Genomic DNA, 13,916 nt, shown 5'->3' on the forward strand with positions numbered 1-13,916 from the left:
AGGCTAAATAAAAGAATAACGGCAGAGCTACCACTTACAACAGAGATGAGATAAGGGGAAAAGGGGCTTTGGATAGGAGCCTTTAGGAGGTGCACGTGAGCTGAACTTAGGCTGCTGTGTATGCATTTCTAAGTAATTCACGGTAACAGCACAATAAATGCTTGTCATCCACTGGCTTACAAAGTCAGTCACGAATCGGAGGGAACATAATCTCTATCCTGTTTACACTCAATCACAAATGTATGATGATTATGTTGATACTCTTCTTTTAGGGTTTGGGAAGGAATATAAATCCAGTTTGGGGCTCAGTCTCAGACTGAAGGAGTTAACAAGTAATCATTAACTGAAAGTTATCTAAAGCAGTAAAGCCTTTCTTTCCTCATATTATGTTGCCAGGGGTACATTAGTCCCCCCTCACCTGCAGTTTTGCTTTCCCTGGTTTCAGTTACCTGTGGTCAACTGTGGTCCAAAAATATTAAGTGGAAAATTCCAGAAATAAACACTTCATAAGTGTTCAATGGTTAAGTGTTAAAATGTTCTCAGCAGTGTGATAAAATCTCCTGCCATAAAACTCCACTCGCCCAGGATGTGAATCATCCCTTTGTCCAGCATATCCTACCCACCCATTGGTCACTTAGTAGCCAAATCAGTTTTCAGATCGACTGTCGTGGTATCTCAGTGCTTGTGTTCAAGTAGCCCTTATTTTACTTAATAACAGCCCTACGGTACAAGAGTAATGATGCTGACAATTTGGATATGCCAAAGAGAAGCTATAAAGTGTTTCCTTTCAGTGAAAAGGTGGAAGTTCTCCACTTAATAAGGAAAGAAAAAAAAATCATATGCGGAGGTTGCCAAGATCTACAGTAAGAACGAATCTTCCGTCCATGAAATTGTGAAGAAGGAAAAAGAAATTTCTGCTAGTTTTGCTGCCACACCACAAACCGTAAAAGATATGGCCACAGTGCCTGATAAGTGCTTAGTTAAGATGGAAAAGGCATTAAATTTGTACAGTAAGGTATTCTGAGAGAGAGAGAGAGAGAGAGACCACATTCACATAACTTTTATTACAATATATTGTTATAGTTGTTCTATTATTGTTGTTGTTAATCCTTACTGCGCCTAATTTATAAATTAAACTTTATCATTGGTGTGTATGTACAGGAAAAGCATGATTTACATAGGGTTCAATACTATCTGCGGTTTCAGGCATCCACTGGGGGTCTTGGGACATACCCCTCGAGGGTAAGGGAGGGGGCTACTGAACTAACATGCAGTTCAAGAGCGTTCTAATCATGAATTGTGAAGAAAAGTTGTATAGGTGTGCATGCCAGCCCTCCTGCTTCACAGTCAAGTTCAAAGGAGCCAGAGACAACGTGCATAGTTTTATTTGCACAGCGCCTAGCAAAGCAGGCGGCATAATTAGACACTTGGTGAAGACACTGGATTCTCAGTGGTGGTCGTGGTGATGGTAATAAACATTGGTTCTGTCAACCCCTCTCAGCAGAAAGCTTCTCCAGCACTACCTTCCTCAAAGCAGGAAAGGGAAAAGGGGAAGAAGCAGGTTTCCAGTTTGGGGACCCAAACTCTGACTGAGTTGCTATGGTGACAACAGATAATAAGCATAAATAACATCAGGTTTGGTTTTCAGGTACAGAGTGAAGAGAAGACCCTCTCTGCCCATATTTTCTCCCAACATATAGTACTGCCCTGTCATCTAAGGACACATGCATCTCTGTATGGCATCAACTGCATGGGGTTTCACTTGTCAAATGATGAATCAATCTACTATTTCAATTTTAAGGGGACCAATATGGGATCAATAATGTTTCCTAATGACAGAAGGAGTCTAAAAGTTAAGACAATTCAAACCAAATCATTTCCTAAAAGAAGGATCTTTCATTGATCATGGTCCATCCTTGCCACTCCCAGTCAGTGAAACCATTTTGTTCAAATTTAAGCAGTAACAAAATAATTTTTAGGGCTAGAAAGGACCTTAAATATAGACTAGTTAAGCCCTTTCATCTGAAAAGGTGAGCATACCGAGTCTCACCCAGGTTACAGAGCTCAGGCAGGACTTTACCCCACCACTGCAGTACCTCTCAATATAGCAGTGGACACATTGAAAAAGAAGTTAGCATTTCAAGGCTCATCATTTTTTCTAAAGCAGAAAAAGTTGATAGCTTTGTATGAAGAAATTGTGCCATCACCTTTCATTTTTTTTCCCTTTTTACCAGAGTTGATACTGCAATTTCTCTCTCTACAACCTCACTTGAAATCATTCTCTACGATTTAAGTTTTCTTGAAACGAAAAGGGTACCTTTTGTTAAAGTTGGGGGTGAAAGTTGATCGGACATCCTGTTGTCAAGGAAATCAGTTGTTTCTCTCTCTCTCTCTCTCACTCACTCTCACACACACACACACACACCACCACCACCACCACCACCACCACCACATAATCCACCAGTTAATACAGTGCCATTTAAACTCTTCATCTGACATTTAAAAATTATTTTAAAATACCCAAGAGCTGTACTCTGAAAATCTGTACAGAAGTACTCCAGGGAGGTAATTCCTAGAACTCAAACTCAGGAAGGCCTTTTTCTAATTCTGGGGAAGCCACCGTCCTTCTGAGTCAGTGCTATGTCTCAGAAATGTATGAGACGGTCTCCAAGGGCAATGTCAAGTCAACTGCAGAATGAGACTGTTGGAAAGATAAGTTCTTGAGTACCTACTATGCTTAAAGCAGGCAGCTATGAACTAAAAAAAAAAAAAAAAAAAAAAAAAAAAGGTAAGTAAAGACCGAGCTAAAAGTGATCTTAGAGAGTGAGGTGGAGTTCCCTATTACTAAAAATATGCACCATCTCCCCACTCTTCCTTTAGAGGAATACATCTCCCTGCTCCATCAGTGTCAGGCTTGGCCAAGTAACTTGCTTTGGCCTCACGGCATGCAAAGTGTGCTTTCCGCCTTGACTTTGGGTTTGGCCGTATAACTTGGTTTGGCCAATAGAATGTTAGCAGAAACTTAAAATGTTCTTGCATTTTGGGGCTTGCTGTCCTTGACCCTTTGCCTTCACCGTGAGAAGAGCCTGCCCCGGCTTGCCTGCCATTCCAAGGAGGATGAGACAAGTGTGGAGCACAGCTGCCCCAGCTGGGCCTGGCCTAGATGATCCACCTCCCTAGCTGAACCGCAGAAGCGCCAGGAAGCCCAGCTGAGCTTCCCAGCCAGGCGAGCTTAGATCAGCCAATTCCAGCCAACCCGTAGGCACATGATCAGTAATAACTTATTGTGTTTAAATCACTGCATTTTGGAGTAGTTTGTTATCCAGGAATAACAAACTAATCAGAGACCATCTAGCAGAATATCTTCATGTACTCCCTTTGCAGTGTTACATAGTAAACTAAAGAGTGATAGCAAACTAGGAAGAACTCGGCCAAAACCGTGGATCTCCTGGCATTTCCAAAAGAATACAAGTGAATCCCTTTTGAAAATCAACACTGGGAGAACAAGCGTCATGTCGTATGGATAGAAGGGCTCACAAACCACTGGACCCCATTAGGATATACAGTAGGGACACCACAGAACTTTGCTGCACCTAAAAAAGTTATCAAAGACCTGAAAATCTGGAAAAGAGCTACCAAAAATCATCCATCCAGTAGCTGAGGGAAGCTGCGTGAGAAAAGACTAAAATGTCTAGGACTCCAGTGTGGAAGGATGTGTGCTGAGAATCAATATAATTCAAGTCTGTTACGTCTTGAATAGGGTAAATGGTCTGATCATGGGTTTGTTTGTCAGATTCTCGAATTTTCTTTTTAAAGAAGCATACTCTGAAGCATAAAGAGAGAAAATACAGGAAAAATAAGGGGAAGGAAGGCCTATATTACTTTACATGGCTGAGAATTAGGGTGACCATGTGACCCATTGTATCCAGGTCAGTCTTAGTTTCTGCTGTTAGTTTCTGCTGTTGTCCTGGGGTAATTAGGAATAGCACCCCCTTTAACTTTCAAATGTGTACTGTGTCAGATAATAGATTATATGGCCATATAGCTGACAGCATATTTTACCCATAGGGTTGAACAAAACAGGTCCACGTAAGGTTTAGATAAGTTCACGGGGAAAGACTTGCCGTGGGTTGTCCAGGCAAATTAGACTGAGGTGTGGAGGGCCATTGTGTCCTTTGCAGCACACCTTTGGCACAGTGGTGAGAGGTGGTCAGGGCACCCAGGGCCTGACTCAGATGGTCAGGGTTTAGAGGCTGGGAGGTGGTGCTCTTCAGGCTATAGCACCGTGCACACTGGGGGCCCCTGGCGTCTTCTCTAGGAGCCCTGTCTACACTGCTGGGCCCTCGCTTTGTGGACCCTCAAAAGTTATAAACACACGCAACATTCCCATTCTTGTCATTCCTTCCATATCAATCCAACACACACAAATCAAAATACATGGTAGAAGAATGGAGTTTCCCTCTTACCCACTCAGAGGTCCGTATTGCTTTCTGAGCTCCATCTGGCTTTCCCAGAAACCCTGCAGAAAACAGAGCACTGTAGTAAGAATCAGATGAAACAACATTTCAAATTTTCAAACTTATTCAGAAAGAAAGTCTGGAATAGTGAGAACACAGTCACATAAACAATACAAAGTAATTGAAGTTATATTGTTTTCAAGTACTTTGGAGTATTAGAATAAACTAGTTGCGTGAAAAAACAATATTGCCAAGAGGAAGTCTCAGTCGGCTCTGCTTTAATGGACAGGAGAGATCATCTGTACTTATCCGGTATTTGTATAATTGCTGCTAAAATATTTGAAAATTGTTGCTTTCTCCACTATGTTCACATTCTCCTCTGCAATCCGGTTTATATTATTATTATTTGGGGCGAAGCCGCTTTTCACAGCCACTATATGCGTAAACGTCTGCTGAGTGTACCCAAATTATCACAAATTCTGAATTATGATCCAAGTTAAATTTTAACTAAAATCAGTTTATTCAAAGCATAAGAACCTTAGAGCGACTTTATATATTAGACACACTTTGGGGTGGGAAAGGAGGATTCCTGGAGACATACATAGGGTGGAGTAGGGGTAGAGGGTCAGAAAATGCTAGACCCATTGTGCTGTAGGGGTGGAGTATGTGTGCAGATATACACAGGGGGATGGTATGGGTGAAGGCTTGGAGATGGTCGGATCCATCGTGTTGTGGGAAAGAAGTAAACATGAAAATATTCTCGGGTTGGAATGGAGCCAGAGGAGAGGAAAACGCTCTAGACTTGTGCCGTGGGAATGGAGTGGTCAGGCAGATATACAACGTGTGGGTGAGAGTAGAGAGTTGGGGGGTAGAAGAGGTGGATGCCCTTAATGGAAATCCGTCCCAAGCTCATTAAATGTAGCTACGCCGTCTAAGCTTGCCGTCTATCAAGGAAAGCTCATGTGGCTGTAGAAACGGTCAGTGAAATAACTATGTTCTAGCAAGAACATGGCAGGGTTTGCAGCTACAAGTATGACGAGCAGAAAAGGAGCATATGTGGGAATTATCCAGAGGCAGGGCACAGTGTTCTTGTCACATCGACGGGGATACAGCTTTCCTCAAAATGTTGAGGCTAAATTACTCGACTGAAGGCAACTGATCATTTCCCCCCAGAAATATGTGACATTTATTTGCTCTAATTTCCTGTCTGGTTTGTTGTCCTGGTACTTAGGAATGTCTTCACACTTGCTCCAAGGAGCTCATGGGGAGCCTTGATGAGATGCTGTTTGTGGGCTGAAAGTTGTGGCCTGGCCACCCCTGAGCTAGAGAGGAGAGAAGGAGGTGTTTTAAAAAAACGCTGGGAAGAGAGAAACAGCAATAAAGAGTGGAAAGGGGTGTTGGACTGAGAAAGGGACAGAAAGGAACAGAAGAGAAACTGAGATGGGAAGGAAAAAGGACAGAAATAGCCTATGTTATTTTCTATCTAACGCCAAGGGCCAGCCTTTCCGGGGGCAGAGGTGGGGAAATCCTAAAGAGATCTTAAGGGGATATTATCAGGATTGGCCCCAATTTCGTCCTTCCTGCCTTTGTTTGGCTTAGTGGCTCTTCACATGCAGGATCTGTAGGCTCCTGATGTCGGGTCTGGTGGCAGCAGCCCCAGGAGTTAGCAGGATAAATCATCTGGCTTCTGAGAAAACCCAACGTGAGAAAAAAAAATAACCTTCCAAGATAGAGTCCTGGGCCCCTATCTCCAAATGCCCTCTGGCATTTCCACTTCCATGTTCCTTTGGCAAATCAAAGGCACCTCCTTAAACCAGCCAACCTCCCGACCTTTGATTTTTGTCAACTCACGGCCATTCGGCCATTCTCCCTTGAATCCTCCACACCTAATTCGCCACAAGAGTTAATAATTTTGCCCCTGCTGTTCTTCTCTTTCACTCTCATCTCCACCCGGGGCCAAGCCCTCACCACTTCACATCCGGACCTCAACAGCAGTTGGATTCTACAGGCCTGACCTAAATCTTCCCCCTTGCAGAGAAATCTTCCTCTTTGGTGTCCCCCCTCCCCACTTCTACGCACCAGTGATGGGACGCGCACAGTTCTTCACTTGCCTTTCTGGGCTGTCAGTGATCTAGCCTGCCTGTCTCTCTCTCTCTCTCTCTGTCTCTCTCTCTCTCTGTCTCTGTCTCTCTCTCTCTCTCTCTCACACACACACACACACACACACACACACATACAGAGGTGTTCCCTGGCACTCCCCAATCTCCTCTTTCTAGTCCAGGCTGCTTCCCAAGCTGTGCCCTTTTTCTCACATGGTGCAATCACACACGTCATTGCTCCCCACCTGGTGTGTGTGTCCTTGTCTTTGTGTCTATCGCTCCTGCAGACCCCCTTCTCCAGGAAGTCCTCCAGGATGACTCTAGCCCTGACGGAACTCCCTCTCCTCTGAAGGACAACCGCGGCTACCATCTCTACCACCCATGGTAGCGCTAGGGCATGGGCAACTTCTACTTCTTCCACATTCCAGGGCCTGGCACACCTTAGACACTCATTAATTGGGTTTTTGGATGAATGAATGGATGCCAGGACTCAGTATGTATCGATGAGTGATCAGTGAGGGATCATTCTCATCACATAAGAATTGATACAGAGCAAGTCTCATCCCGTGGCGCCTTTGCACATAGACGTCCCTGGGTGTGGGCGACCTAGACGAGAGCAATGCTTTGTGGGTAAAGTTCCACTGGGCTCAGAGCATCTTATGCCGAAAGACAGCGGAAGGCAGCCCTTACCTGGCGGAAAAATGTCAAGTTTCCAATAAAAGGAGAAGGCTTGGGATGTCTGATGCCCAACTTCTCTAGTCTTGAAAATGCTGATGTAGAGTACCTGAGGGGAAAAGCACATTTTAAAAACCAAGACACATGTTTGCATTCACACTGCTGGTCCTGTTAGAAATCAGAATTATCGAGTTCACCAGAAGTAAGGGTAGAGAAAGTTTCCAGTTGACAGCATCTAAGGACTGAAGAGGTGGAGGCCTAGAGGTGAGGGAGTGCATGAATAGAGCTCAGTAAACTCCTCCTGATTAACAGGCTTGAGATCAAGTCATCCTCAGATCTCTTAGCTGGAAGTCCACTTAGAGATGATGTAGCCCAAATGCCCCTTCCCCACGTACAATTTACGTCAGTAATTTTTTTAAAAATTTGTTTAATTAATTAATTTATTTAGGCTGCGCCGAGTCTTAGTTGAGGTGCTCGGGATCTTCCTTGCGGCGTGCGAACTCTTAGTTGAGGCATGCATGCGGGATCTAGTTCCCCCACCAGGGATCGAACCCGGGCCCCCTGCATTGGGAGCGCAGAGTCTTACCCACTGGACCACCAGGGAAGTCCCAGTAAATTTTTTAAAAAACTGCACCTTGGGAATTCCCTGGCGGTCCAGTGGTTAGGACTCAGCAATTTTACTGCCTAGGGTCCGGGTTCGATCCCTCGTTGGGGAACTAAGATCCCACAAGCCGTGCAGCGTGGGCACACCCCCCCCCCCGCCAAAAAAACCAACCAAACTGAACCTCTCCCCACTTCAGCTCCTCGGCCTTTAAATCCACCGTGAACAATTGTCTTACAAGGCAAAGCAAAAAAAGTAACAATGGCAAAAATCAGTTCCCTGTGCAAATACGTGGTTTTCCTCGGTCAAAACTGACCCCTGGACATAATTTATCCCTCATCACATTCCATGGCCTAATAGAGAAACATAAAAAATAGGGATGGAAGGGACACACCATGGAGACAAGACCTCATCACCAACCACTTACAAACTCTTTATGTCTGTTTTCATGGCCTGAAACCATATGGGAAGCATATTTTCCTTACCCCAAATCAGGGAACGTGGGCCGACAGATTTCCGTGCCACTTTCCAGGAGAAAGCGGCAGTCTGAGAAGTGCAGTGTGGCTGTCAAAACATTGGAATTACTAGGATATTTCAACAGTTTATGGGAACAGAGGGATAACATAGTGAAAGTCAGAATTGGCTTAGAAAAACCTGGACATATGGCTGTAATCCCTAATCAGCCAGCCAATTAGGTCAAAAGTTCAGTTAGTTCAGAAAAATTAATGAGTCTGGGTGTTTAGCATCATGCAAAGATCAGCCAAATCTCACTTTAAGAGCAAGGAAAAATATAGAGAATATTCATATAGCCAGATTTCATAGGAGTACTGCAACTTAAAAAAACCCACTGCTCCAAGACTCACTTATCATTAGAAAGATGGAATGTTTGCTGTAGACTGGGACCTTCCCCTTTGCTGCCTGCTGTCTAATAAGGAGCACTTAAAATAAGAACATTTCAATGAATACTCAGATATTCAGGGAAATGACAACAGGTTAACTGTTTTGTATTATTCTGAGCAAAGCCTCTACCTTTCAAGTGGCCACAGGGAGAGCCAAGCCGGGGCAGAAAGGGAAAGCGGGTTCTCCTCCCAGCTCTCCCGACCAAAGTTTCCACCATATAGCTGCATTATTGGGTTTGAATGAATCCCCAGGACATCACAGTTAAGTCCACGTTCAAGTGTAATTCCCCTTTGCTGCCTGCTGTCTACTAAGGAGCACTTAAATTAAGAACATTTCAATGAATACTCATATATTCAGGGAAATGACAACAGGTTAACTGTTTTGTGTTATTCTGAGCAAAGCCTCTACCTTTCAAGTGGCCACAGGGAGAGCCAAGCCGGGGCAGAAAGGGAAAGCGGGTTCTCCTCCCAGCTCTCCCGACCAAAGTTTCCACCATATAGCTGCATTATTGGGTTTGAATGAATCCCCAGGACATCACAGTTAAGTCCACGTTCAAGTGTAATTACAAACCACACTCAAGAGCCGTGTGTGAATTACATGGATTAGTCATGCCAACATTCCTCTTCATTAGTGTGTATGCCAGAGGTTGACAGCAGAGTGTGTAAAAGTTATTCAAGTAGACTATGATGTTTTAAATAACCCCCTTCACATGTAAGAGGAAAGACCAGAGGAGACTTACCAGTCCACTTAACACTCCCTTCAACTCAAATCTGGTTTCTAGTTCATTTTTTCATCAGTTTTTGTGAATTATTTTCTAAACATAATCTCTAATGGGGAGAAAGAAATATGTCGATCTTGGGCCACGTAATTACATCTTAATTTTGTAATTAGATGTCTTGATTGTCTAATTAAAGGACAAGAAGTCTGTGCCTAATTACACATGCTAATTATCATGCAAGCCCATGCCCTAATTATGTAACTCCACTTACAAAAATACCACTGTGTGTCTCTGCACAAAATTCAGACATTTCCAAGCATATGGCATCAGCAGAGAATGTTCTGGACACAACCATAAACTTCAGTTTGCAGCCTGGAGTCGAGTATAGAACTTAAGCGTCTTCAGCTAGGAATTGGCCAAATGTTGCCATCAGTAACTAGAGGCCTTGAACTAAAATCTGCAGGGACAGATCACTGTCTCCAGACTTCTGAGCAAAATTGCAAAGTGGGTTCCATTTGCTTCCACTTCCTTCTCTGCATCCATCTTTCATATTCTCTGGTCCCAGGCTCCTCTCTGTCTCAACAGGCTCCTAAACCAGAATCCATGGACTTCAGGAGTTAGGGGTTGAATTGTGTCAACCCCCCCGCCGCAACCCCGTAAAATAAGTTGAAGTCCTAACCCCCAGTATCTCAGAATATTACCTTATTTGGAGAGAGGGTGGCTGCAAATGTAATTAGAGATGAGGTCATACTGAAGTAGAGTGGACCCCTAATCCATTACGGCTGGTGTCCTCATAAGAGGATGCCATGTGAAACATGGAGACACAGGGAGAATGCCATGTGATGACAAAGGCAGAGATTGGAGTTACATGGCTGCAAGCCAGGAAACGCCAAAGATTGTCAGTAAACCGCTGGAAGCTAGGAAGAGACAAGGAAGGATTGTTCCCTACAGATTTCAGAGGGAACATGGTCCTGCAAAAACCTTGATTTCAGACTTCTGGCTTCCAGAACTGTGAGACAACAAACTCTGGTATTTTCAGCCCAGTTTGTGTTACTTTGTTATGGCAGCTCTAGGAAACTGGTACACCAGGAATACCCTTGAATGAGTTTTAGAGAGTCAATGAAAAAAAAATTTTTTTTAATGTCTCCTGTTACGTTAAAAATTGTCATTGTGGGGGGCTTCCCTGGTGGCACAGTGGTTAAGAATCCGCCTGCCAATGCAGGGGACACAGGTTTGAGCCCCGGGCCGGGAGGATCCCACATGCCGTGGAGCAGCTGAGCCCGTGCTCTGCAACTGCTGAGCCTGCGCTCTAGAGCCCGCATGCCTGGAGCCCGTGCTCCACAGCAGGAGAGGCCACCACAATGAGAAGCCCACGCGCCACAACGAAGAATAGCCCCTGCTCGCCGCAACTGGAGAAAGCCCGCGCGCAGCAACGAAGACCCAACACAGCCAAAAATAAATAAATACATATATTATTTTTTAATCAGCCAGCCAATTAGGTCAAAAGTTCAGTTAGTTCAGAAAAATTAATGAGTCAAACTGGGTGTTTAGCATCATGCAAAGATCAGCCAAATCTCACTTTAAGAGCAAGGAAAAATATAGAGAATATTCATATAGCCAGATTTCATAGGAGTACTGCAACTTAAAAAAACCCACTGCTCCAAGACTCACTTATCATTAGAAAGATGGAATGTTTGCTGTAGACTGGGACCTTCCCCTTTGCTGCCTGCTGTCTAATAAGGAGCACTTAAAATAAGAACATTTCAATGAATACTCAGATATTCAGGGAAATGACAACAGGTTAACTGTTTTGTATTATTCTGAGCAAAGCCTCTACCTTTCAAGTGGCCACAGGGAGAGCCAAGCCGGGGCAGAAAGGGAAAGCGGGTTCTCCTCCCAGCTCTCCCGACCAAAGTTTCCACCATATAGCTGCATTATTGGGTTTGAATGAATCCCCAGGACATCACAGTTAAGTCCACGTTCAAGTGTAATTACAAACCACACTCAAGAGCCGTGTGTGAATTACATGGATTAGTCATGCCAACATTCCTCTTCATTAGTGTGTATGCCAGAGGTTGACAGCAGAGTGTGTAAAAGTTATTCAAGTAGACTATGATGTTTTAAATAACCCCCTTCACATGTAAGAGGAAAGACCAGAGGAGACTTACCAGTCCACTTAACACTCCCTTCAACTCAAATCTGGTTTCTAGTTCATTTTTTCACCAGTTTTTGTGAATTATTTTCTAAACGTAATCTCTAATGGGGAGAAAGAAATATGTCGATCTTGGGCCACGTAATTACATCTTAATTTTGTAATTAGATGTCTTGATTGTCTAATTAAAGGACAAGAAGTCTGTGCCTAATTACACATGCTAATTATCATGCAAGCCCATGCCCTAATTATGTAACTCCACTTACAAAAATACCACTGTGTGTCTCTGCACAAAATTCAGACATTTCCAAGCATATGGCATCAGCAGAGAATGTTCTGGACACAACCATAAACTTCAGTTTGCAGCCTGGAGTCGAGTATAGAACTTAAGCGTCTTCAGCTAGGAATTGGCCAAATGTTGCCATCAGTAACTAGAGGCCTTGAACTAAAATCTGCAGGGACAGATCACTGTCTCCAGACTTCTGAGCAAAATTGCAAAGTGGGTTCCATTTGCTTCCACTTCCTTCTCTGCATCCATCTTTCATATTCTCTGGTCCCAGGCTCCTCTCTGTCTCAACAGGCTCCTAAACCAGAATCCATGGACTTCAGGAGTTAGGGGTTGAATTGTGTCAACCCCCCCGCCGCAACCCCGTAAAATAAGTGGAAGTCCTAACCCCCAGTATCTCAGAATATTACCTTATTTGGAGAGAGGGTGGCTGCAAATGTAATTAGAGATGAGGTCATACTGAAGTAGAGTGGACCCCTAATCCATTACGGCTGGTGTCCTCATAAGAGGATGCCATGTGAAACATGGAGACACAGGGAGAATGCCATGTGATGACAAAGGCAGAGATTGGAGTTACATGGCTGCAAGCCAGGAAACGCCAAAGATTGTCAGTAAACCGCTGGAAGCTAGGAAGAGACAAGGAAGGATTGTTCCCTACAGATTTCAGAGGGAACATGGTCCTGCAAAAACCTTGATTTCAGACTTCTGGCTTCCAGAACTGTGAGACAACAAACTCTGGTATTTTCAGCCCAGTTTGTGTTACTTTGTTATGGCAGCTCTAGGAAACTGGTACACCAGGAATACCCTTGAATGAGTTTTAGAGAGTCAATGAAAAAAAAATTTTTTTTAATGTCTCCTGTTACGTTAAAAATTGTCATTGTGGGGGGCTTCCCTGGTGGCACAGTGGTTAAGAATCCGCCTGCCAATGCAGGGGACACAGGTTTGAGCCCCGGGCCGGGAGGATCCCACATGCCGTGGAGCAGCTGAGCCCGTGCTCTGCAACTGCTGAGCCTGCGCTCTAGAGCCCGCATGCCTGGAGCCCGTGCTCCACAGCAGGAGAGGCCACCACAATGAGAAGCCCACGCGCCACAACGAAGAATAGCCCCTGCTCGCCGCAACTGGAGAAAGCCCGCGCGCAGCAACGAAGACCCAACACAGCCAAAGATAAATAAATACATATATTATTTTTTTTAATTGTCATTGTGAAAGAAATTTATTTTTTATGTCAAATTGGGCCATTAAGTCCTGAGCCATCAAAAAAGTGCTGGTGGCCAGGGATGCTAGTAAATGAGGTAATATGCAGACATCATGCAGCCACCATGTTGTGATTTTTAGAATAGCTTCTCTTTGATGGGAACTAATGCAAGTGTATTCCACAATTATGAACATGAACATCTATCATTGTTTACATTAAGGATACTTAAGTTGGAAAACGACAACGGAAAGGATATGTAGTAGCTTCAGATAGCATCCTCTGGTTTTACTTCTACAACCAGAGTAGTCAGTTATCCCTATAGGATACAAATCCTGCAGTACCAGTGATGCTTCTTCTACTGTCCATTCTCAAAATAAATGGAACCACATGGGATCATTTTCAACATAAGAAATTCCCCAATACTTTGTCTTCCCCAAGACAAAGCCCTTTCTTGATGCATTCAACAAGAGTGGTCAGCCCATCGCTTAGCCCAAGAAGCCGCTCTTGATAAATTGGGGGACATTTTGATAAATTGTGTATTAAAGAGGTGAACTGATTGAGGTTGGAGCCAAAGTAGAAAAGAGCCAAACGATGGCTTGTCCTCCAAGAGTCCCTCGTTGTGTATCTTAAGCAGCGGCCATAGAGGAGTTGGCTTCTCTCTTGTGTGCTTCTGGGAACAGCCAGTTCCTCAGCCCATTCATTATGTCTTCACAATCCCTATCAAAGAATGTCTACTTAGTGAGCTGCTTTTGGAAATTTCAGCGGCTATTTATATTTTTGAAATGGTGAAAGATTCTTTTGGCAAATATCAGTTTTCCTGGGATAAAAATCAC

General features: G+C 44.0%; 1 protein-coding gene across 2 annotated transcripts in view; it reads right to left on the minus strand.

Moving 5' to 3' along the window:
• Positions 1 to 13,916, minus strand: part of TBXAS1 (thromboxane A synthase 1) — a 145,659-nt gene that overhangs the window by 100,803 nt on the left and 30,940 nt on the right. For both annotated transcript variants that reach the window (XM_028489703.1, XM_028489704.1), the window contains exons 2-3: positions 7,247 to 7,340; positions 4,467 to 4,519 (exon numbers count right to left, since the gene is read on the minus strand). In XM_028489703.1, coding sequence (XP_028345504.1) covers positions 4,467 to 4,519; positions 7,247 to 7,340 — 147 coding nt within the window. The remainder of the gene's footprint in view (positions 1 to 4,466; positions 4,520 to 7,246; positions 7,341 to 13,916) is intronic.

This window comes from Physeter macrocephalus, chromosome 5 (assembly GCF_002837175.3).
Source record: "Physeter macrocephalus isolate SW-GA chromosome 5, ASM283717v5, whole genome shotgun sequence".
Taxonomy (NCBI): domain Eukaryota; kingdom Metazoa; phylum Chordata; class Mammalia; order Artiodactyla; family Physeteridae; genus Physeter; species Physeter macrocephalus.